At 39.6% G+C, this 26,487-nt stretch overlaps 2 protein-coding genes across 20 annotated transcripts in view; one reads left to right on the forward strand and one right to left on the reverse strand.

The window, feature by feature from the left end:
• LOC129743778 (beta-alanine-activating enzyme) overlaps positions 1-24,954 on the forward strand; it is a 60,943-nt gene extending 35,989 nt beyond the window's left edge. Inside the window, exon 7 of one of the 2 annotated variants that reach the window (XM_055735960.1) lies at positions 24,855-24,954. In XM_055735960.1, the coding sequence (XP_055591935.1) occupies positions 24,855-24,891 (37 nt within the window). In that variant the 3' untranslated portion in view covers positions 24,892-24,954. The remainder of the gene's footprint in view (positions 1-24,854) is intronic. The other variant, XM_055735957.1, reaches the window with a different exon arrangement.
• Positions 1-26,487, reverse strand: part of LOC129743777 (uncharacterized) — a 405,430-nt gene that overhangs the window by 12,475 nt on the left and 366,468 nt on the right. For 14 of the 18 annotated variants that reach the window (XM_055735956.1, XM_055735951.1, XM_055735942.1 and 11 more), the window contains 17 exons: positions 23,270-23,581; positions 22,265-23,209; positions 21,552-22,202; positions 19,576-20,892; positions 18,865-19,515; positions 18,211-18,522; positions 17,215-18,153; positions 16,506-17,156; positions 15,120-15,428; positions 14,118-15,056; positions 13,400-14,050; positions 12,626-12,937; positions 11,618-12,559; positions 11,236-11,559; positions 9,669-11,138; positions 9,388-9,600; positions 8,786-9,181 (listed from right to left, as the gene is read on the reverse strand). In XM_055735956.1, the coding sequence (XP_055591931.1) occupies positions 8,786-9,181; positions 9,388-9,600; positions 9,669-11,138; positions 11,236-11,559; positions 11,618-12,559; positions 12,626-12,937; positions 13,400-14,050; positions 14,118-15,056; positions 15,120-15,428; positions 16,506-17,156; positions 17,215-18,153; positions 18,211-18,522; positions 18,865-19,515; positions 19,576-20,892; positions 21,552-22,202; positions 22,265-23,209; positions 23,270-23,581 (11,334 nt within the window). The remainder of the gene's footprint in view (positions 1-8,785; positions 9,182-9,387; positions 9,601-9,668; positions 11,139-11,235; positions 11,560-11,617; positions 12,560-12,625; positions 12,938-13,399; positions 14,051-14,117; positions 15,057-15,119; positions 15,429-16,505; positions 17,157-17,214; positions 18,154-18,210; positions 18,523-18,864; positions 19,516-19,575; positions 20,893-21,551; positions 22,203-22,264; positions 23,210-23,269; positions 23,582-26,487) is intronic. The other 4 variants (XM_055735954.1, XM_055735955.1, XM_055735940.1 and 1 more) reach the window with 2 other exon arrangements.

The following is a 26,487-nucleotide window of genomic DNA, read 5'->3' on the forward strand; positions in this document are numbered from 1 at the left end:
AGTAGCAGACGACAGACAAAGTGATCGACCGATATTTTTGCAATTCTTACTTAACAATGAATTCAGAAGTGCTTCTGGAAAATGCTTGGCAATTGGCTTTCATACAAACTGTTCATGACATATTCCAAGTTGAAAGCGAAACGGAGTTCGTATGGGATCAGCTAGTGTGATATAACAAATAATGGGAATGTTGCTTTTACAAACTGGTCATATGCTATACTAGCTGATCCCATACGAACTCCGTTTCGCTTTCAACTTGGAAGATGTCATAAACAGTTTGTATGGAAGTCAATTGCCAAGCATTTTCCAGATTCATTGTTAAGTAATAATTGCCTAAATATTGGATGATCACTTCGCCTGTCGTCTGCTACTAAATTTGAAATCAGGAATCAAAAACCACGTGTATAAATTTCGACTAAATCATTGCATAACAACGCAATTATTGCCAAAAAGCTAAACCCCTTTCGGGGGCTCTTATAAAAACTTTGATATTTGAAATCGATTGCCCTTCCCTCAAAACTCCCGTGTGTAAATTTTCAAAGCAATCCATTGTATAATAACGTAAATATTGCTAAAAATAGTGAAAAATTAATTTATTTGGACGACCCCTTTCGTCGACTCTGGCAAAATATTTGACATCTGAGATCTATTGTCCGTCCCTGAAAACTATCGTGTGCAAATTGTCATCCCAATCCGATGTATAATAACGTCGATATTGCAAAAATATTGAAAGGTTTATATGGACGACCCCCTTTGCCGGCCCCTTAAACTGAATTGAATACCTGAAATCCATTGCTCATCTCTCAAAACCCTCGTGTACCAATTTTCGTCTGAATCCGATGAATAATAACGACAATATTGCATCAACAGTGAATAGTTGACATGGACGACCCTTTTGGCCGACCCCTGATTTTAGTTCGGATAAGTGAAATCAGTTATTTGTCCCTAATAACTCCTATGTGCAAATTTTCATCCCTATCCGATGTATAGAAACGATAATATCACTAAGATACTGAAAATTTAATATGAACGACCCCTTTTGCCGGCCCCTTACACTAAATTGGATACCTCAAATCGATTTCACGTCACTCAAAACTATCGTGTACCAATTTTCAGCTGAATACGATGCATAATAACGTCAATATCGCAAAAACAGCGAACAGCTAATATGGACGACCTCTTTGGCTATCCCCTTACACAAAATTTGACACCTGAAATCGATTGATCGTCTTTCAAAACACTGATGTGCAAATTTTCAACACAATCCGACGATAAATAACGCCAATATCGTGAAAACAATATTTGTCTTGTATGGACGACCCCCTTCAGAAGGGGTCATCCGAAAATCTGTAAACATTTTTCATCCTTCCTTGTCCTAATGAGTATCCATGCCAAATTTCAGCACTCTAGCTCTTAAGACGGCTGAGTCTATAGAGGACAAACAAACAAACAAACAAACAAACAAACAAACAAACATACAGAAATTGCTTTTTATATATATAGATAACTTATTAACTTTTAGATCAAAGATCATTGTGAAACATAATCAATGCCAATAGTAGAAGGTTTAGTCCCTGTGTTTGGGATCACAAAAATGTGATTAAAAAATGAAATATAGACGTGCTTCACATAGTTTTTATATCGGGAGCTAAGCACTGGACACCAAAATCCTTTCCCTTAGATCAGTGGTCGGCAACCTTTTGAGTCGGAAGAGCCAAAAAATACAAATTTTCAAAATTTCAGAGTTTTAAAGAGCCACAAGGTTAATTGTATTTGTTTTAAATTAAAAAAAAATAAAAAAAAAAAAATATATATATATATATATATATATATATATATATATATATATATATATATATATATATATATATATATATATATATATATATATATATATATATATATATATATATATATATATATATATATATATATATATATATATATATATATATATATATATATATATATATATATATATATATATATATATATATATGAATAATAACTTTAAACCCATTACCGTTCTAACTCTTGAATTTTTCTTTAAACCTTTGAATCCAATTAAAGTTTAATTGTATACTTTGCATGACGAAGAAAAATGAAGATTTGAATATTTTTACAAAAGCAAAATAATTATGACTGCTTCGACAAAGAAAAGATTTTAAACTAACAAATTATAGAGAAATAATTTTTCCTAAAATTATTAAGCTTTTTAAAGACATTCCCTAGATTTAGCTTATCCTTTTCAAAATCCAGAAGTATGGAGTAAAATTCAACTAAAATTTTTGTAGTCGAAAATTTCAATCTTCAAAAACTATGAAACTTCAAACTGGTAGGATTTGCTCTATTCATGTCATCAAGCGAACGTGTCATTAGAATTTTATGTATCTGGAAAATTCTTAAATCTCATTTTATGTCAAGTGTGTTTCTTCAGTATTGTGCGTTCAATTGAATGGAAAATGCAGGTGCTGCTGCGTGACCAGTATAATTCTGTAAAATAATTTATTTTTTAGCCTTCATAAAAAATTCGTGACCAATAATAAAGGAAAAGCACACTTTAACTGACAAAATCAGTTCAAGGACACTTTTTAAGTTTCAAATAAAAAATTATAAAAATAAACTAACGGTGATATACTCTTAATCGAAAATGATAAGCAAAATTATATTCGTTACCGAAACTTTGATCAAAATTTGCGTACTTTTGGTAAATATTGGATGCACGCCTCACACTTGAAATTTTAAAAGTGTTCAAGATTCAAAGGTTCCGTTTTTATTTTCAATACATGCAATATAATTATAAAAAAAAACTGATTTGAGGTCAAGTAAGTTATTGATAACAATTATTTAGCCTGTGATCAAGATTTCATATAGATTTTCAGAATTGAAATTTTAATTCACTCTGAATGCTGATTCGGTTTGAAAAACTGTTTAACTTAAATTTGTAATTCTGAATTCTTTGTTTTGGAATTTTGCATTTAAATTTCATGTTCATCTGTTCATTTTTTTTTTTTTCAAAACTGTTATTTATTTAATAAGCTTTCCAGAATATTTCTGAACGTACCCAGGCCGGGCAAATCCGGGCATTGGGTTTCTAAATTTTAAACTCAAAACCGGGTGATGTCCCGGCAAATCCACCGAAAATCTAAGTTTTTTACAAAAAAAGTCAAAAGAAAAGCTGATAATAACAGGATAACACAGGAAAAATTATTTTTACCAAAGCACCTCAGCAGCTTTCAAATCTTATTTCACAATTCAAAAAAATGCAAGCTAATTTATTTCGCTAAAACAAGTTGAGAGTTTGAAATTTCGTAAAAATTGTCAATAATCCTGGAAAAAATCGAGCCTTTCTCCTCGATATCTGGACTACCGGACTAGACCTGGCATCTTCCAATTCTTTCTTTGAAAATCTGGGCAGGCCCCGAGTAAACCGGACAATCTGGAATGCTAATGAAGTATCAATATTCAGATACATTAAAGTTGTCGTTTTCAATGCAAATAAATATGATAGGATTGAGGTGGTTTATCCAATATTTTTAAGTTTTTACGCGTCAAAGTTGTAAATATTTTTCGAATGAGGATTTTTGAAATTTCAACTGATTAATTTTCATAGAGGAGAGAAACGTTATTGCAGTGCTTAAAATATAAAATTTGATGAGGTTGTTTGATAAGAAAAACGAGACTGTCTAAGAACAACTTTTTGTAAATGATAAACTTTGATTTTCCTGAATTTTTGTTGGATTAGTTCAAAAATTTGGGAATGAATAATTTGATTTAAGTTCTGTTGTTTTAGAAAAACAGTTATTTTTTGAATTTACGTTCAATTATAAATGAAATCTTGATCTCATAGCTGATGCTTAGAAAAAAAGATATTTTGCCATTTGGTTCTTTCCGCTTGTTCCTGCAGCGTATGCAATTTATAAATTCGGTTTTTACCTACAAAAATCCGTGTGCCAGGTCACAAGAATCAAATATCGCTTGAGCACCATTTTAAAAATATTTTATTTAAAATATATATTAGCACAGTGAACTAAAGAGCCGCAACTTTACATCAAAAGAGCCGCATGCGGCTCGCGAGCCGCAGGTTGCCGACCTATGCCTTAGATCATAAACAAAGAGTGTGGCACAAATGTAGAAATAACCGAAGAGCTCAGTATGGCCAGCCCAGGCTGTAAAAAGCATCATTCCTATTGTAGGTAATATGACATTGAAAATATGATACTTTTACCGTATTCGTTTTCTCCATTCGCCCAGTTTTGAGGTTTACCATACTAGAACAAACATAATTCGTCGTCAGTGTTTTGCTACCTCGATCGCTCACAAACGAATCTTCAGTGTTCCACCGTTCATTTTAAATCAAATCTGGGGAATTACGGATGCAACGCAACGCACGGATGAGCGCATAAACTTCTAAAAATGACAGCGAAATTCGCAAAACTTATTGTGACCTGGTGCAAAACTGGGTGTAAACGAATGCGTTATTAGATTTTTGAATATAACATGAAGTCAGTTTAGCTGCAACACTCTACCGCCCCTACTTTCATAAAAACAAGCAAGCGAGAAAATCAGCTTTTTCTGTTTTGGGATATATTCTAAAATTATGACCACCACTTTCAGCATAAACGTAAATCGTTTCTAGGTTGTCATAATAAATTGCAAGACCTGAAATTTTCAAAACTGGGTTATTGGTAAGGTCGAGAGCACAATTTTTATTCATTATGGGACTGTTAATCGACCATATTTGAAACCTTTTTAAATCTACTCGCATAACAGTCCCATACAAAATATTTTTTTCTCACCAAGCTACTTTCTAAGACTTAAATTTGCTCATTTTTGAACTTCTAAATGCAATTTTCAGAAAAAGAAACATATTTTTGGAAAAATTTCGTAAATTCCACATTGTAAGTTGAATCTTTTTACGATTTTTGATTGCATCCGATAGTTTTCGCTCAGGAAGTCATTCCTTAGGAAGTCAGACCTGCCTTCGAAAACTAGTGTGCACCATTCGACATCAAGTGAGTTATTTTTTTTTAATGATTCAAAGCAATAAATCAAAGACTATTTCGCCGAAAGAAGCATTAAAAAGTAACCAAATACGTGGTATTTCACATATGAGACTGTTATTTGGGTATATTTCATATAGGACAGCCACAAATTGATATTTTTTTTTACAAAGTTCTAGAACAAAACCTCTTTTTTTAGTGTTTCATTTTGAAGCTCTTTGTTGAACTAAAATGACGAAAATTCATATGGGACTGTTATGAGAGTAGAGGCAGTCTACAAAGCACGAAAAAAATAGTGTTTTTTACCTGCTTTGATAAGTTCTTTTTTTTCCATGTTGTTAGAAGTGCGCGTTACCTTCATATGTAAGTGCAGTTGTTCGACCATTGTTTGTTTTCGTCGCAAAAAAAGAGATTTATTGTCATTATTTCTTTCATAACTCTTCAAGGAATTGATGGCCCACTTTGGCGTCTTCAGATGAAAGTTGCATCATAAATTGAGCTATAGAATGGTATTTTTTGCAAAATATTCGGTGGTGCAGACGGTACTTTTAGACGCCATTTAAAGTTTGTTTATAACTTTTCATGTTGAAGGTCATTATTTAATTTTTTTCAACTATTTTAGTTGGAAAGCTGATAAAATTTCAATGCATTTTGATGTGCTATTTTATAATTTCCGTTGAAAAATAACAGAGTTATGTAGCTTTGAAAAATCGTTATTTTTTATTTGCAAAAAAATCAAACCGAAGCTAACTCAAAAAATAAAAATGTTAGAAACCAAAAAAAAAACATGTGTTTTTAAGTCGCAAAAATGAACCAAATTTTCAATTTTGGGGAAAATCTGAAGACCCCCGGCGCAAACCCCTTAAAAAAAATCCTCACCTAGTAATGTAATGTTTACATGTGCCAGTTTTTGTGACGTTCTGTAAAGTGGTTTTGAGATAGCTTCCAATGAAGAAGTTCATCGGCTTTAATTTTTGGGCGCCAAGAGCGCCATCTATATTGCATTAGACTGGTCCATAACAAAAAAAAAGTCTTAAATTCCTTATTGATTTTTTTCGCATTTCTTTGTTATATCGTGAAAGGTGTATGGGCAAATTAAAAAAAAAAACTCTTTTTTCCAATCACAAAACAATGCAGCAGTTCATAGTTTTTAAAATCTTTCTTTCAACTTTTTGCAAATATATTTGTTATAGAATAGTCTACAACTTTGCCGAGGACACAAACTTACTTCTCATTGTGTGACAATGCGATCAAGTTAGTACTAATAATCCACCAATACACCATTCACGATATATCGATGAAATGCGAAAAAAAAATCACACATTCAATTGCAAATAACTCATCACAGTCAGCTCGTATCGCGTCACAACCTTCTACAAATTTGTTTGTCATTGTTTGAATTATAATTCTTGAAATTTTGAGCTTTCAGCAAAATAGGGGGCTCCATTTATTGCTAGATAAATGCAGAGTTACTTTTGACTGGAAAAAATTTCACTTCCTTTGTTTTATACGGTTTTTACTTATTGACTTTTTCGGTGAGTGAAACAACTTTTTTTTAAAAATTTACATAACGTTAAGGAAATAGCGATTAAATTTTAGAATATGTTTATATTCAACAGGACGAAAGTGTTACGAAACTTTACTAGCAATTTTCTTCAAACATGCCAAACAGTTCATGCGACCTGTTCAAATCTGACCAAAATTTTGTTTTTTTTTGCTCAGTTTGGTCTCGACAGTTCTCTTTGGTGTGTTTGGACACATCTGCTGGGCCGACCGAAAAAACAAAAAATGGTTTAAAACGATTGTTGCAAATTTTACAAAACTTTCGGGGGCTAGCTTGTACGTCTGTTCTCTGTGTTTTAATCACTCAACCGCTGATTCCAACCAAAACATAGTACACACAAAACTTTCGAGGCTCCACTTAGCAAAATTTGTTGTTACTTTCGATTAGCAAAAAGGATTATTTTACTAATGTGATAGCAAAAAGCAAATTTTGCTTCTTTATAGTAATTAAAAAGGCAATTTTACTTGATATTAGTAAAACGAAGGTTTTCTAGCCGCTTTGTTTATAGACAGCAGCCGCCGCCAGTTGGGGGAAAAATAATAAACTGACGCGATAAGGTGCGGTTCTGAAAGCGCGATGCTAGTGGTCCTAGCGGTGGCAAAATGATAGCCAGATCAATTCCGGATGCGTACAGGTAAGGGCCGATCAAGTAGTGTACAGATTTTCCGATATTCGAATTGTAAAATTGTTTGTTTTTTTTTCAACCAGGTTTCAATTTCCGACAAGATTGACGGGTTTTTTACAACAGTTCGGAAGTGGACAACTGGAGTTTCAACGCACTACATCAGGCACAATCATCGATGCATGAATGACGATCGGTCGCTTGGGGTTTCATTAGCCGGAAGGTGCGTTTCCAGGATCCAAACATTTTATGAAAAGTGTTAGTGAAAGGTGTTTTGAAAAATATAAATAAATTCAAAGTGATGTTATCCGAGCAATCTTTTAAATAATCGAATATTCCTTCGAAATTTGCAGATAAAAACATAAAAAATTGAAATTTCAGATTCTGCAGGATTTTTTTCACTGGTTTTTGCTAAAATTTTAGTAAAACATGCCGGCGGCTTATTTTTCTCTAATTTGCTAAAATTTGAGCAGAAAAAAATTGCTAAATTGATTGCTAAATTTCTAGCTGGTCAAATTTGAGCAAAATTTTGGTAAATTTCGGCCTCGAAAGTTTTGTGTGTACACATCAACTTTGTAGGATCTATGGAAGTTTGTTTGTTTGTTTATTTTATTTAACGACCGTTTAACAACTTAGGTCATTCTGGTCGATTCTATGGAAGTGTTATTCAGGGAAAAGGAGGTAACCTTCTTTGTACATTATTGTGTTAATAGTTATCCAGAGCTAGATATCAAATTTTTCACTTTTTTTCTCTTTGTTCATCTCCGGAACAACCAGGCGTGTCTAGGCAACGAAAAATTTTTGGCTGGAAAACTTCCAGGTTTCCGCGAAAGATTTCGCTTTGCTGTCCTTCACGTAACTTTTCAAAATATCTCCCCGCACTAGCGGTCCCAATATTTTGCGCACAATTTGATCACCGTATTTTTTTTTTATTTTTACGGTGAGCAGCTGGTTTTTCTTGCAGAAATGAAATCAGGCGTTTTTATTAGTCAGATAGATGAACAAATAATAAAAAAATATTTTTTCCCTCCCTCTATCGAAGTTTTTGATTTGCACTTGATAAAACCTATAATATTCCCTTCCTTCGTGGAATCAATCGTCTTCACTTCATGAATAGTGAAAATTAGAATGAATCAGCACACTTTTAGATCCTCTAGGACTTCTTCAACAATTTACCGTATAAACTTCAGTCCAATAGTTGATTTCCAGCTGTTTTCGAGTCTCCTACTGGGACTTTCCTGAATTTCTCGTAATCCTGTCCAAAAAAAATCATTGACCTTCAGCATTGGATTATATCTCAAAACTACTTGACAGAACTTCACAAATATTTGCACATATAAATATCCATATGTATCCGGCTCCAAATATTTGTTACATCTCTAATTGTTTAAAAGACATACACCGTCTAAACCGATTTAGGCTTTACAGGCTGAATAAATGACGTGGACAACTCAGGAATATCATTTAATACCCAGTACCCAGTAGATTGGAATCGAACCCATGCCATCAGTGGACCAGCGATTACCGTCTTGCCACGCTAATCACTCGACCACCGAGACGTACATAGCTATCTATATGTTATGTTGATGTACTTACGTTTGTAGCATTGCACCTTCGGATCTCCACCCCAGCCCTGTGGACACGTGCAAATCGGACGATGATAGACGGTTCGACATTCGGCATTTCCGGCGCACGGATTGCCTTCAGCGCAAGGATCCTGGCATTTTTGGTTGATACAGGCACGGTTGCTGGCACATTCCGAATCAATAGTACATTCTGCCGTAACCACCGGCTCTCGGTAGCAATTTCGGAACGGATCTCCAACCATACCGACCGGGCAGGAACAGATTGCCTTGTGACTTTGAGCCAAACATTCGGCCGTTCGGGCACACGGATTGAAGGCTACACATGGGTTGACGCATTCTCGGTTTCTGCACGTCTCGGTGGCTGAACATTCTACATCTGAGCTACAACCCGGTTCAACGTGTGGCACTAAAAGCGAAAATTGAAATTAGTGTGTTTGCTTTAAACGCTCGAAAGTGCTCAATAGGGTTAGTTTGCGCTTAGAAAAGTACATAGGCTAAGGATGGTCCTAGAACAAAATATATTAAGATCTGCAAATAGGAGTTTTGTTTGATTATTCGGATGGAGAGAATCATGTTGGTAGTTTAAAGTTATCTTTACAAACAGCAACGAACCTGGTGAGCAACGTTTTTCGGCATCTCCGACGTATCCTTCCTCGCAAACGCAGAACATTGTTCGCAAAGGCAGCGTATCCTGGACCGTACAAATGGCATGCTCGGCACATGGTTTTGTTTCGAAGCATGGATTTTTACACACTCCACTAAAGCATGCCATTCTGCTAGGACAATCTGCGTCCATCTTACACTGAGCAGGATCCCGGATAGGTACTGAAAAAGAAAAAAAAACAATGATTATGACTGTGTATCAAAGTAAATTAGTTAAGGAAATGTTTTACTTCTTTCACAAGCGAAGCTTGCATCGCCCGTATATCCTGGAGGACATCTGCAGGACGCACGATGGTTATCCACCCTGCACTGAGCTCCCGGGGCGCAGTTACAAGGATCCCGACATTGTTCATTCTGGCAGGACATATGATATGGACACTCATCGTCACTGGTACATTCAGGCCGTGTGCATCCAATAAGAGGATTTCCTCGATATCCATCCAAACAATGACATCTTGCGTTGTGATTGTAATCAGTTCTACAAATGGCGCTTCTGCCGCACTGAGTATATCTACAAGGATCAACGCAGTTTTTGTTCACGCAAGCCTCTGTTGCAGGACAGTCTGAATTTGTTCGACATCCGATTTCATAGCAAGCAATTTGAGCATTTCCGGTGTAACCTTCTCGACATGTGCAAATAGCGCGATGGAACTGCACTCGACATTCGGCATTCAAGTTGCACAGTCCATTGTTGCTTGTACATGGATTCACGCACTGTTGATTTATACACGCCTTGTCATTTGTACAATGATCGTCGCTCGTACATTCCGGCTGTGGCACAGGGTCCATTTGTCGAGAGCATTGCACAAATGGTGATCCAACGTGACGTTCTGGGCACGAACAGACCGGTGCGTGATTGATCACGTTACAAATTGCGTTAACACCACAAGCTCCAATACATGGATCTCTACATTTCTGGTTGAAGCATGCTCGGTTCGATGAACAGTCCGAATTGATCACACACTCCGGATACTGACATTCGGCTCTTCCGCCAACAGCTCGACAAACACCATTTGTTCTACAAGGCGATGGATTGCAAGGGTCTGTTGGTGGTGCTTCCTTGCACTCTACAAACGGATCACCGATCATATTGTTTGGACACGAGCACACCGGGCTGTTGTTGATCGCATGGCATACGGCACGATAACCGCAAACTCCTGGACATGGGTCGACACATTTTTTGTTGACGCACGTTTTGTCACGTGGACAATCGGAATTAATTGTACATTCGGGATAGCAGCCCCTTCCGAATGGTGATCCTCGGAAATCGGGTAGGCATTCACACACGGCGTTATCTCCAGCGGCTCGACAAACCGTATTCAAACCGCACGGCGAAGGATAACATGGATCTCTTGGTTTGGGTGGTGTAGGCTCTCGCAAACATCGCTCGAAAGCATTTCCAATCATGCCATCTGGACAAGTACACGTTGGTGTATGGTTGATAACACTACATTCAGCGTTGTATCCACAAACTCCAGGACATGGATCCTTGCAATGGTTTAGGATGCAGGCGGTGTTTCTCGAGCACTCGGAATTGGTAACACACTCAGGACGGCATGCTACGTATGGATTACCGAAGTAGTTTTCAAAACACTCGCACACCGATCCACCATCGACTGGACGACAACGCGAATTCGTTCCACATGGCGATGGGTAGCAGGGATCTCTTGGTTCTGGATCACGAGGTGGTGGTGGTGTAGCTGTGAAAATAAATGTTAAGATAGTTGTAAGTACAGTGTACCTTAAATTTGTCATCGTAACGCAACGCAACGCAAATCAAACGCAAATGCAACTCACTTTCGACAAAACAGCTGACGAAGGGATTTCCGGTATATCCAGAAGGACAAATACAGTTAGCAATATGCAAAGAAACCCGACAATCTGCATTGGAGCCGCAAGCATTGGGACAAGGGTCTTGACATTTCTGATTGATACACGCAAGGGTATTGGAGCAATCAGAATTGCTGATACATTCGGGGCGACAGTTTGGAGGAGCCCCGATCATATTGGGTTGACAGGAGCACGAAGGACTACCATTACGGTTCACACAAACCGCATTCAAACCACAAGGGGATGGATGGCAAGGGTCACGAGGAGGATCTTGAACGATGGGTTTCTCGACTGAAAAGTAAATTATTAGTATTTTGAACTCAATCTTACGCAACGAAATCATTATTACCTATATCATAACATCTAACAAATGGATCCCCAGTCTGCCTGTAACCACAGCTACAAATTGGGTTGTGATTAACCACGGAACATTTTGCTCCCAACCCACAAGTACCGGGACATGGGTCTCTGCACTTGAAATTGTTACAAGCCATGTTTTGCGGACAATCAGAATTGACGGAGCACTCCGGTCGACAAGATGGCGGGCTACCAATATAACCAATCACGCAGCTACACACTGCTTGGCCGTTGATCGCTCGACATTGACTATTGGGACCGCAAGGTGATGGGTTGCATGGGTCTGTTTCGATTGGAGCTCTCTGGGGGTTACATTGGATAAACGCGTTTCCGGCCATTCCTCTAGGACAACTACAAATCGGTATGTGATTAATAACATCACATAATGCATCCTGACCGCAAGTTCCTGGACAGGGATCTGCACACTTGTTTCGAATACAGGCTTTATCCCGTGGACACTCGGTATTGAGCACACATTCCGGCCGACAACCACGGTAAGGATCGCCTTGGTACTCCGGTAGACATGTGCATACTCCATCGTTACATTGTGCATTGGCACCACATGGTGATGGATAGCAAGGATCATCTCTAACAGGTTCTCTGGGTGGAGGTGGATTCGGTTGACAACTCCTGAAGGGATCTCCCGTGTATCCATCTGGGCATGTACAAATCGGGGTATGGTTAATGACATTACATCTTGCCCCAACTCCACAAGATCCGGGACAAGGATCTCTACACTTTTCGTTCATGCAAGCTTGATTACTTGGACACTCTGCGTTGATTGTACATTCTGGTCGACAATTCGGTGGCGATCCAATGTAGTTCATTAGACATGAACACGACGGTACCCCGTTGATGTTACGGCATTGTGCGTGAGGTCCACAGGGAGATGGAACGCAAGGATCTCGAACTACCGGTGGATCTTGGGGTGGCGCTATGTGGAATGAAAATAATTGTTTTAAGACTACCGGTTGAGTATAAAGATAGTCAATTGGCTTACGTGGATTGGGATAGCATCTACTAAATGGATCCCCGGTGTAACCGGATTGACACGAACAAATGGGACTGTGGTTGTTTACGTTACAGTTAGCGTTTGTTCCACATGTTCCCGGGCATGGATCAACGCATTTCTGATTGATACAGGCCTTGTCCAGCGAACATTCCGAACTGGTAACGCATTCCGGTCGACAACCAGGCGGTGAACCGATGTATGTGGGCAAGCAAGAGCAAACTGCCTGCCCGTTTATCTCCCGACATTGACTGTTAGGTCCACATGGACTCGGTTGGCACGGATTGACGTATTCCTTCACAGCTGTTGGAATTTATAATTTCGTTAATTGAATAGCTCAGTCTATGATAAGAAAGACCAGAATATCAATCTTGGGAAAAGGTAAAAAGTAAGAGTTGTATCTTGAAAAAGTACTTTATCACCAAAAAGGGTTTCAAAAAATAACATGATGTTATTAACAAATATTTATATTGTGAGTATTTTTTGTAAGATTGCAGAAATCGTAATGACTGACAACTTCCTACATATCGATCAGATGAATATAAATCCATAAAATCTCTAGAATGTTCTCGTGAAAATTTATCTCACAAACAAAGTTTATAGTGCCCCTGAATTAATATTCTGGTCTTGCGTAATCGTCAGTTTGTTTCCAATCAGCGCATCGATTGTAACGGTTAATTTAACTCCGATACAATTCAGAAAAAAATCCGAATTTTCAAGAATATGCTGAATGGTAAATATCTCGATTGTACCAACGGTTCTTACGTTCTTTTTGACGAATGTTGCAATATCTGAACGGATCACCCTCGTAGCCTACGAAGCACGTACATGATGGAAGATGGTTGACAACCTGGCATTCAGCATTTTGGCCGCATGTTCCAGGGCAAGGATCCTTACATTTGCTGTTAATACAGGCCCTGTTCGATGGACAATCGGAGTTCAGTACACACTCTGGTCTGCATCCCTCGTAAGGGTTTCCATAGTAATCCTCCAGACAGGTACATGCTCCGGCGCCATTTTGCTCCCTACAGTTTGCATTTGCACCGCAAGGACTTGGGAAACAGGGTGACGTTTGTTCCCTCGGAATGTCTTGTTGAATTGGAACACATTGCGTGAACGGATCTCCGGTAAATCCAGCGGTACAAATGCAAACCGGTGTATGGCTGACAACTCTACACTCAGCATTCGATCCACAAGCTCCTGGGCAAGGATCTCGGCATTTCTGCTGAATACAAGCCTTGTTGCTGGGACACTCTGCGTTACTAACACACTCCGGCCTACAGTTTGGAGGCGCACCGATCATGTTATCTAGACAAGTGCATGACGGTGAAGAACCGACGGCGCGACACTCGGCATTTGGACCACACGGTGATGGCTGACACGGGTTGATCGGATCCATTTGTACTGGTGGTTCAACTGGTGGAAGGTACCCACAGGTTAAAATTTGACAAATTTATCTGTTATAGAACATTTTATAACTTACTTATCGGTTGACAACGAACGAACGGATCTCCGGTGTATCGCTCCGGACAACTGCAGATGGGGTTATGGTTTACTACTGAACAACGCGCTCCTATACCACATGTTCCCGGGCATGGATCTCGACATTTTTGATTACTACATGCTTGATTTTGCGGACATTCAGAACTGACGACACATTCCGGTCTACATGCAGGAGGGCTTCCGATGAAACCTGGTACGCAAGAGCATACCGCTTGGCCATTGATTTCGCGGCATTGGCTGTTAGGACCACATGGCGATGGACTGCATGGATTAGTTACTACTGGTGCCTGCTGAGGTCTACACTGTACGAATGCATTTCCAGCCATTCCATTTGGACAGCTGCATACAGGTACGTGGTTTATTACTTCACAAACAGCGTTCTGTCCGCATGTTCCTGGACAGGGATCTATACATTTGTTCCTTATACATGCCTTATCTCGAGAGCATTCTGAATTAAGGACACATTCTGGTCGGCAACCTTGGTATGGATCTCCTTGATACTCAGGTAAACATGTGCAGACTCCGTTATTACACTGTGCATTAGGTCCACAAGGGGATGGATTGCATGGATCATCACGGACTGGTGGGGGTGGTGGAGGAGCGGGTTGACAGCTAGTAAACGGATCCCCAGTATATCCATCTGGACACGTACAAATCGGAGTATGGTTGATCACATTACATCTTGCGCCGACACCACAAGAACCTGGACAAGGATCCCTACACTTTTCGTTCATGCAAGCCTGAGAGCTAGGACACTCTGCATTGATCGTACATTCCGGTCGACAGTTTGGTGGTGATCCAATATAACTAACTAGACAAGAGCACGATGGGACACCGTTGATGTTACGGCATTGCGAATTCGGTCCACATGGGGATGGCACACATGGATTTCGAACTACCGGTGGATCTTGTGGAGGCGCTGTATTGATAAAATATTTTCCTATCATTAACTGAACTAGTATATTTTGTAAGAAGAGCTTACGTGGGTTGGGATAACATCTACTGAACGGATCACCGGTGTATCCGGACTGGCACGAGCAAATTGGACTGTGGTTATTGACGTTGCATTTAGCATTGGTTCCGCAGGTTCCCGGGCATGGATCAACGCACTTTTGATTGACGCATGCCTTATCCAGCGAACACTCGGAACTGGAAACACATTCCGGTCGACATCCAGGAGGAGAGCCAATATATGTGGGCAAGCAAGAGCAAACTCCCTGCCCATTAACCTCCCGACATTGGCTGTTGGGTCCACATGGATTCGGTTGGCAGGGATTAACGTAAACCGGTGCTAAATTAACGAGTAAATATTTGATTCAATATGGTGCATAGTATTTTTCTTCGTAGATTGGTAATGTAGTCAGTTTTGTATTTTGTTAGTGAAGCGCTCATTATTTTTTCTTTTAAGAGGGTCAGTTAAATCCAAGATCAAAACTTGAAATTTTTTTTAAGGAGGGGTAAATCTACAAATTTTAGATCATTCAATAAAGACACTGATTTAGAAGTTTCAGTTACAAACTGTTTGTTTTGACATGCTTTAACTTTTTCAAAAAAAAATTAATGTTATTAAATAACGTTGCCAAACATACTCACAAAATGTATTTAAATCATATATTCACTAACTCTATACATTCAAGGGATCTCGAAATGTAGAGTTATGAGGGATTCATATTTCAAATCCCAATTTACTCAAAATGCTTTTATAAATTCTAGGCCCCTTTTGAGTTGACTCTAAATCTAAAAGCTTGTTAAAATGATGTTTGAAAAAATAATTCCATGCTATCTGGGCTATTTTATCATAAAAAAATCCGGCCATTCGATTTAAAAAATGACATACATTTAGCAAAAACCAAGAGAAAAAAGGCTAGAAAGATTATTTTTTCAACAAAACAAATCAGTAGAATCTTGAATTGAATTTCAGGATTCCAAAAAATCGTTTATGTTTATTTCATTAGAACTTGTAACTTTCATAAATTTTTAATTGAATATCCGGGGTGGTCCGGGTAAAATTGGGCAATCTGGCAAGCTTGCAGAAATAATTTTTGCTTAGCAAAATGTTCTAGTGATAATGGGTCTTTAATAGCTGCATAATAGTTGTTTTAGAAAGCGCAAGTTCTGTGTTCATTTTTAAGCTAATACGCTATATAATAAGTGTGGCTCATAAGAGTCGTTTCCGTTACCAACATAGGTGAAAATTTATAAACATATTTTTCTTCAACACAGTAAGCAGATAAAGCTATAGAATTTATTTTAATCTATAAATTTAAGTCATAAAAGTTATAGAACTATTTTTATTCAAGAGCTACAGAAGCGTTTTTTAAAAGCAGTTACTCGTTGCAGAAAGCGTAAAAATATTTTTTTCTCTTACGATCTTGTTGCCGGTAGTTGCAATTTCTGAATGGATCTCCTTCGTAGCCCTCCAAGCAGGTACACGACGGAAGATGATTGACTACTTGACAAACGGCATTCTGACCGCACGTTCCAGGACACGGGTCTTGACATTTGTTTCTCAAACAAGCACGATTGGATGGACAGTCCGAATTAACGATGCATTCCGGTCGGCAACCTTCGTAAGGATTACCGAAGTGATCTTCAATACAAGTACAAGATCCGGCGCCATTTTGCTCTCTGCAAATAGCGTTGGCTCCGCATGGGCTTGGAATGCATGGTGAGATAGGTTCCTTAGGTACATCTTGTTGAGCGGGTGTACACTGGGTGAACGGATCACCGGTGTAGCCAACAGAACAGATACACATGGGCGTGTGGCTAACCACTCTACACTCAGCATTTGCCCCACAAGCACCAGGGCACGGATCTTGGCACTTTTGTCTAATACAAGCTAGGTTACTAGCGCATTCCGAATTGCTGACACATTCCGGTCGACAGTTTGGAGGCGCCCCGATCATATTGTCTAGACAAGTACATGACGGTGAATTCCCAACTGGTCGACACTCTGCATTCGGACCACATGGCGATGGTTGACAAGGATTGATAGGATCCATTTGAACTGGTGGCTCAACTGAAAATGTTAGAATTATTTAATACCCTATCTATCCGAACTCGTTTAACATTCTTACTAATTGGTTGACATCGAACGAATGGATCTCCGGTGTATCGTTCAGGACAGCTGCATATGGGGTTATGATTGACTACTGTACATCGAGCCCCTACTCCACATGTGCCTGGACATGGATCTCGGCATTTCTGATTGTTACAGGCTTGGTTCTGTGGACATTCTGAACTAACGACGCATTCCGGTCGGCATGTTGGTGGACTTCCTATGTAACCTAACACACAGGAACAAACTGCTTGACCGTTGATCTCTCGACATTGACTATTTGGTCCACATGGCGACGGATTACAAGGGTTAGTCACAACAGGGGCCTGTTGAGGCCGGCATTGAACGAATGCATTGCCTGACATACCATTTGGACAAGTACACATTGGTATGTGATTTATAACTTCACATAATGCGTCAGTACCACAGGTTCCAGGACATGGATCTACACATTTGCTTCTTATACAGGCTCTGTCACGAGGGCAGTCTGAATTAAGAACACATTCCGGCCTACATCCTTGGTATGGATCACCCTGGAACTCCGGCAAACATGTGCAAATTCCATTGTTACATTGTGCATTTGGTCCACACGGTGACGGGTTGCACGGATCATCACGAACTGGTGGCGGTGGCGGAGGCGCAGGTTGACAACTTGTGAACGGATCTCCAGTGTATCCATCAGGACATGTGCAAACAGGCGTATGGTTTATTACGTTACAACGAGCTCCAATGCCGCATGATCCAGGGCATGGGTCTCTGCACTTCTCGTTCATACAGGCCTGATTACTTGGACATTCAGCGTTTATGCTACACTCCGGTCTACAATTAGGAGGCGATCCAATGTAGGTTGCTAGACAAGAGCACGATGGAACTCCATTGATGTTTCTGCACTGAGCGTTTGGTCCACATGGAGACGGGACACAGGGATCTCGAACTACCGGAGGATCTTGTGGTGGCGCTGTAGCAACAAACAAGTTGTGAGTTGGGGTAAATTAATGATATAAGCTATTCTTACGTGGATTGGGATAGCATCTGGTGAAAGGATCTCCCGTGTATCCAGATTGGCATGAGCATATTGGGCTGTGATTGTTGACGTTACATTTAGCATTGGAACCACATGTGCCTGGGCATGGATCAACGCACTTTTGATTGACGCATACTTTATCCAGTGAACACTCGGAACTAGTAACACACTCAGGTCGACATCCAGGAGGAGAACCAATATATGTGGGCAAGCAAGAGCAAACTGCCTGTCCATTAATCTCACGACACTGACTGTTAGGACCACATGGACTCGGTTGACACGGATTAACGTACTCTTTGATAGCTGTCGAAAATATTCTTAACTTAATAAAAGCTCTTCATTTGTCAACTTATGATTAGTTAAATCTTTGCCTCCAACCAAAGCGTAACAAAAATAGAAGCGTGTAAGCTAAGGTAGCTTTGCTTACGTATTTTGTTAAATCATGATTCAAGAATTTAGAATTCAAATTCAATTAAAATTTTCATTAATTAAGAAAAAATAAATAACCTTATTTTCTAATTCAAATAAAGCACGATTATCAAATTATAAATAATTAAAAATCTTAGAATAAGCATCTATCAAGCAAAATTTTCATTATTGTAGTGCGTTTTTTAAGCTATATAAAATCGATCGTGAATTTCTTACGTTCTCTCTGTTGCAAGTTGCAATAACGGAATGGATCGCCCTCGTATCCCACAAAGCATGTGCATGAAGGCAAGTGATTAACCACTTGACAGTCTGCATTTTGGCCACAAGTTCCGGGGCAAGGATCCTGGCATTTGCTTCTGACACAAGCTCTGTTCGATGGACAGTCGGAATTGAGAACGCACTCTGGCCGACAACCTTCGTACGGGTTGCCAAAGTGATCTTCAACGCAGATACACGATCCTGCTCCGTTCTGTTCCTTGCAGATGGCATTGGCCCCACACGGGCTAGGGATGCAAGGAGACACCGGTTCCCTGGGAACATCTTGTTGTACTGGAATGCATTGTGAAAATGGATCACCCGTGAAGCCAACTGAGCAGATACACATGGGCGTGTGGCTAACGACTCGACACTCAGCATTTGATCCACATGCTCCTGGGCATGGATCCTGACACTTTTGTCTCATGCAAGCCAAGTTACTGGAACATTCCGAATTGCTGACACATTCCGGTCGACAGTTGGGCGGAGCTCCAATCATGTTGTCGAGACAGGTACATGAAGGCGAGTTTCCTACAGGTCGGCACTCAGCATTCGGGCCACAAGGAGATGGTTGACAAGGATTGATAGGTTCCATTTGAACTGGTGGTTCGACTAAAAATGGATGGTTAGATGTTGTTTTTTGGGTTAAAGAAAATGACATGAGATTCTTACTTATTGGTTGACAACGGACGAACGGATCTCCAGTGTATCTTTCGGGACAGCTACAAATTGGATTGTGGTTAACAACGGAACAACGAGCTCCTACTCCACATGTGCCTGGACAAGGATCACGGCATTTTTGATTGTTACAGGCTTGGTTTTGAGGACACTCGGAGCTCACTATACATTCCGGTCGGCAGGTGGGTGGGCTTCCGATGAATCCAGGAACACATGAACAAACAGCTTGACCATTTATTTCTCGACATTGACTGTTCGGACCACATGGTGATGGATTACACGGATTTGTCACTACAGGTGCTTGTTGCGGCCTGCATTGCACAAAAGCATTTCCAACTCTTCCATTTGGACAACTGCACATCGGAATATGATTGATAACCTCGCAAATGGCATCCTGGCCGCATGTTCCGGGGCATGGATCTTGACATTTGCTTCGTATACATGCTTTATCTCGTGAGCAGTCCGAATTAAGTACACATTCCGGCCTACATCCTTGGTATGGATCACCCTGGTATTCCGGTAAGCATGTGCAAATTCCATTGTTACATTGTGCATTTGGCCCACACGGTGACGGATTGCAAGGGTCATCTCTAACGGGTTCTCTAGGCGGTGGAGGAGCAGGTTGACAACTTGTGAACGGATCACCAGTGTATCCTTCAGGACATGTGCAAACAGGCGTATGGTTAATGACGTTACAACGAGCTCCAATACCACACGATCCTGGACAAGGATCTCTACATTTCTCGTTCATACATGCCTGGTTGCTAGGGCACTCCGCATTAATTGAGCACTCTGGTCTACAATTAGGGGGTGATCCAATGTAATTGATCAGGCAAGAGCACGATGGCACACCGTTAATATTTCTACACTGAGAATTTGGACCACATGGAGATGGAGCGCATGGATCTCGTACAATAATTTGAGTATCTTGCGGAGGAGCTGTGGGTAAAGGTTTTGTGATTGAAGGGAATATGATTTTTGATTTGACAATGATCTTACGTGGATTGGGATAACATCTGGTAAATGGATCTCCCGTGTAACCCGATTGACATGAACAAATGGGGCTATGATTGTTCACATTACATCTGGCATTGCTGCCACATGTGCCTGGGCATGGATCAATGCATTTTTGATTGACGCATGCCTTGTCTAAAGAACATTCGCTACTTGTTAAACATTCCGGTCGACATCCTGGCGGAGATCCTATGTATGTTGGCAAGCAAGAGCAAACTGCCTGCCCATTGATCTCACGACATTGACTGTTAGGACCACATGGATTCGGCTGACATGGGTTTGTATAAACCGGCTCAGCTGTAGTGACGAGATATTGTATTTGGTTTATTGAAAATCAGTACAAATGGTAGCAAATTTTTTTTATATTAACATCAATATAGCTCAATTTTTAAGGCAAAGCAAATAAAAGCGTATTTGAAAGCTTCATAGAAAAAACAGCAACTAATCCACTCGTAAATATTCATTGCTTAACAATGTTAAGCTAAATTGTAAGCAAAGCTAATAATAAATTTGCTGAAGCATTGGCATTTCCCCAAACAAATGCACTCTTTGGAGTATGTTGACGAAATAGTTTTTTGAACGTTAATTCAAGCATGTCAATGTCAAGTTTTTTTTGACGTGTGTTTATCTTTATCGTCAGTAACTAGAGTATGATTTTCTCAAAAAGCAGTCTTATGTAAGCAGAAATTCAAAAATAGATTTTAAACAGGTAAAATAAAAATTTGGTAACATTTTAAGATGAATAAGTATATACTAAGTGTTGACATTGCAAAGCATAACACTCGTTTGAGGTTACTTGCGCAGCATTTCGAGTTTTGGAAAAGTGTGAGTCATATAGAAGTCTCTTGAGCGACCTTCGAAAAATTAAAAAGCTTATTAGTGTTATAAATAAATACAAAGCATTATTTCGTTAGTTTTAATAAGACCACCAAAATTTAATTGCCGGAAATGCTTACGGTCTCTTTGACGAGGTGAACAATAGCGGAAGGGATCTCCTTCGTATCCGCTGAAACAGGTACATGACGGCAAATGGTTGACAACCTGGCATTCAGCATTTTGTCCACATGTTCCGGGACAAGGATCCTGGCATTTGTTGCGTATACAAGCTCTGTTGGAGGCACAATCGGAATTCAAAACACACTCCGGACGACAGCCTTCGTATGGGTTGCCAAAATGATCTTCTATACAGGTACATGAACCGGCTCCATTTTGTTCCTTGCATATTGCGTTAGCGCCACACGGGCTAGGGATGCAAGGAGATACCGGTTCCCTTGGAGTGTCCTGCTGGGCTGGAATACACTGGGAGAATGGATCCCCGGTGAAACCAACCGAGCAGATACACATCGGTGTATGACTAACAACCCGGCACTCGGCATTTGCTCCACAGGCCCCAATACAGGGATTTTGGCATTTCTGTCTTATACAAGCCAGATTGCTAGCACATTCCGAATTGCTCACGCATTCTGGTCGGCAGTTTGGTGGTGAACCTATCATATTATCGTGGCAGGTACAAGAAGGAGAATCGCCTACCGGGCGACATTCCGCATTCGGACCACATGGCGACGGTTGACAAGGGTTTATCGGCTCCATTTGAACTGGGCGTTCAACTGAAAATGAATCATTCACTGTAGTTATGTATGTTTATAGACACACTTTTAGTAAGGCTTACTTATCGGTTGGCATCGGACGAATGGATCACCGGTATATCGTTCCGGACAGCTGCAGATTGGATTATGGTTGACTACTGAACATCGTGCTCCAACACCACATGTTCCTGGACAGGGATCTCGACATTTCTGATTGCTGCAGGCTTGATTTTGTGGGCATTCAGAACTGACAACGCATTCAGGTCGACAAGTGGGTGGGCTTCCGATAAATCCTGGGACGCAAGAACATACGGCCTGGCCGTTTATTTCTCGACACTGGCTGTTGGGACCACATGGTGACGGATTGCATGGATTCGTCACCACAGGGGCTTGTTGTGGTCTGCATTGCACGAAAGCGTTTCCTGCCCTACCATTTGGACAGCTACACATAGGAATATGGTTAATGACTTCACAAATGGCATCCTGGCCACAAGTACCCGGACATGGGTCGACACATTTGTTGCGTATGCATGCCTTGTCACGTGGACAATCCGAGTTAAGAACACATTCCGGTCTGCATCCTTGATATGGATCACCCTGATACTCAGGCAAACATGTACAAATGCCATTGTTACATTGAGCATTGGGTCCACATGGAGATGGATTGCAAGGATCATCACGGACAGGTTCTCTAGGTGGCGGAGGAGCAGGTTGACAACTTGTGAACGGATCTCCAGTGTATCCTACTGGACACGTACAAACTGGTGTATGGTTGATGACGTTACAGGTAGCTCCGATTCCACACGATCCGGGACAAGGATCTCTGCACTTTTCATTCATACATGCTTGATTACTTGGGCATTCTGAACTGATCGTGCATTCCGGTCTGCAGTTTGGTGGCGATCCAATATAGTTGACTAGACAAGAGCACGATGGTACACCGTTAATATTTCTGCACTGGGAATTAGGACCGCAAGGTGACGGAACGCATGGATCCCGTACTACAATTTGAGTATCTTGTGGCGGCGCTAGAGGGAAGTTATATGAGTTATTCGTTGTCTTGATCGAGCAATCTGAAAATATCTTACGTGGATTTGGATAGCAACGAGTGAATGGATCTCCCGTGTATCCAGATTGACACGAGCAAATTGGACTGTGATTGTTTACGTTGCATCTGGCATTCGTTCCACAGGTTCCCGGACAAGGATCAACGCACTTCTGGTTGACGCAGGCCCTATCCAGTGAACATTCACTACTCGTTACACACTCCGGCCGACAACCTGGTGGAGACCCAATGTAGGTGGGCAAGCAAGAGCAAACTGCCTGACCATTGACTTCACGGCACTGGCTGTTCGGTCCACAAGGGCTCGGTTGACACGGGTTGACGTATTCTTTAATCGCTGTTAGATTAAATATTGATATGCAGATAAATTTTGTTTCTTGTGCACTTAACCTAAGCGAAGCATTGTATCGTGGTAAAGTCTGTGGGTCTTTGTGTACATTAAGTTTGAGTTTTTGTCTAGTTTATCCTGCTTCAGAGTCCGGTCAAGCAAAAATTGCATAATTAGAAGGATAATTAAGGAATTCAATCGACGATAGAATGATGTTAAGATTTCATCATTTGTATTGTTCAGAATATCTAAAATGAAATATGTAGGTACGTAACCAGTTTGCAGTTGTACCACGTAATGAGGTATATGGCTTATTACTTTTCCATTAAAAATAAAAATATAAAATTTTGTTGCCGAAACTTGTAGGTACATAGCAACAAAATTGTTGCATATTGCATAGACATTAGAGTGCCCCAAATGACCCGACATTCGGAACAGTTATGCACTGCAGGCTGAAATTAATCCTAGGCCTAGTACAAGATCCCATGCCAAATTTGGGCCAGATCGGATCACGGGAAGGGGTCGCTCAACGAGCCTGAAGTTTGTATGGGGGTTTGAAACATTTTTTTTCGGGAGAAACACGAAAAACCAGTCTTTCACCAATAACTTTGGTTCCTTTTGGCCGATGTCTTTTGAAAACGATTTTTCATAAAGCCCAAATTATGACAAATATGTCATCCGAGGACTGCATTTCGATTAGAGTTAAGATAAAAAAGTTATTAGGCTTAAAAAAATGTGCTAACTTTTTTAAGGGTCATATTCATCTCTTTTAATGAGGTGTCAATATGTTCAACCGCCCCGACTCATTAACAAAGACGAATACCACCCTTTAAAAAGTAAGCCCATTTTTGAGCCTTATAACATTTTTATTTTAAATCTCATCGAAATGCAGTCTTCGGATGAAATATTTGTCATAGTTTAGGCTTTAAGAAAAACCGTAACCGTTAGAAATCGGCTCAAAGAGATCAATGTTATTTATAAAAACTGATTTTTCATGTTTCTCCCGAATAAAAAGTCTCAAAATCCCATACAAACTTCAGCCTCGTTGAGCGACCCCTTCCCGTGATCCAAATTTGGGATGAGATCTTGAACTAGGCCTAGGATTTATTTTAGCCTGCAGCGCATGACTTTGTCAAAAGGCGGATCATTCGGGGCATTATCTAATGTATATGTACTTAAAAGCTCTATGATTACAAAATTTTCGTTGTGAATTGTAACTCATATGGATGTCAGCAAGATATCTAAAAATTTTGTTCCTATATTTCTTCTACCATATTTCCAGGTTAAATGCTGTTTGGTGTTGGCGTTTTGTAACATAAATTTGCTGTCCTGGAGCCTTCCATTGGATTTTGTCAAGTAGCCCCGATTTTGAAGAAGCAGGTAAGAATTGCTATCTCTTTTTTATATTATAGATGGTCCGATCGATAAAAAAACAACCAATAGTTTATATTGGTTGGTATAAATTATTTTTAACAACCATCAAGGTTGTTTTCAACCATTAAGGTTTCCGCATCACTAACGTTGAAATGTCAAAAATGAAGATGTATAATATTGGCACAAGTTCAAGAATTTCATAAATTCAGAAAAATCCCTAGAAATCCATAAAAGTGGATAGCCTGAACCAAGCCCGTAGGAAGAATAATAAACTGAATACAGAATCCGAAATCTGATTGAAGACATTGAATTTTAATATTAACAAGCAGCTCTTAAACAAAACAAATTGGAATAATTCTAACCTAAACTTCCCAGATATTTTTCCGTCAGTGTTCAGGCCGTGCAAATTCGGGCTATTTTCCAAATTATTCGCCAATATCAAAATTATTCAATTGAAATTATGAAGAAAATACTTGATTTTTTTTAATAGAAACACCTAAGTAAATTTTAAATCACACACGGAAAATAAAAAAAAGGTAAAATTTACCGAGATAGCAAGGTGAACGCTCGTGAAAGTCAAAAAGGTAACTTCTACCTCTTCGAGGTGAAACTCACCTCACAGCGAGGTAAAATTTACCTGAATCGAGGTTGGAAAAAAGGTACAATTCACCGAGAAAAAAGGTGAATCCAAAAAAGGTAAATCTTACCTCGTAGCCAGGTGAAGTTCACCTGAATCTAGCTTATTCAAAAAGTATAATTCACCTAGAAAAAAAGATAAATCCAAATAAGATAAAACTTACCTCGTAGCGAGGTGGAATTGACCTGGATTGAGCTAAACAAAACGGTACAATCATCTCGAACAAAAGAACTATTTGCCGAATTCGTTTATTGAGCTTAAGCTGTTTTGTCGTTCAGAAGGGAAGTTTTGTTTCGTGTCAATATGGAAAAATCGGAACAGAATGGTAAGTGTTTTCTTAGCTATTATTTAGTTGTGCTAATTCTCATCATAATAATTTGCTTTTGTTTCAGATCAGCCCGGCTTCGAGGTGTATTCCACGTCATCCTCCAGATATCATTCCGGAAAAGCCGGACCTGACTAGAAGTCGCCATTATGGCGCGGAAGAACGCGAAGCCGAATTGCCACGAGCCTGGCGAAAAAAGGGCCTACCTCAATAATTTTTTTTAAACAAGGTTTAAAAAATAATATAATGAATTGTCCCTTTTTAAAATAAATGTAATTTTTTGAATGAATTTTGTTTTCATTTTTATTGAAGAAACCAACCAAACCAACTAGTATTTACCTTTCAAATCAGTGAATGGGAAAACGATATTATTTATTATTTTGCTAGGTGAATGCGAAAAAGGTAAAATTAACCATTTTGCTAGGTGAATTGAAAAAAGGTAAAATTTACCTTTTTTGCTAGGTGAATGAAAAAAATGTAAAATTTACCTCGAAAGAGGGGTGGAAAAAATCACCTCGCAAAAAGGTAAATTTTACCTTTTTTTTTTATTTTCCGTGCATTTTAAGCTTCCAAAAATCG

This window comes from Uranotaenia lowii, chromosome 2 (assembly GCF_029784155.1).
Source record: "Uranotaenia lowii strain MFRU-FL chromosome 2, ASM2978415v1, whole genome shotgun sequence".
NCBI classification, from domain to species: domain Eukaryota; kingdom Metazoa; phylum Arthropoda; class Insecta; order Diptera; family Culicidae; genus Uranotaenia; species Uranotaenia lowii.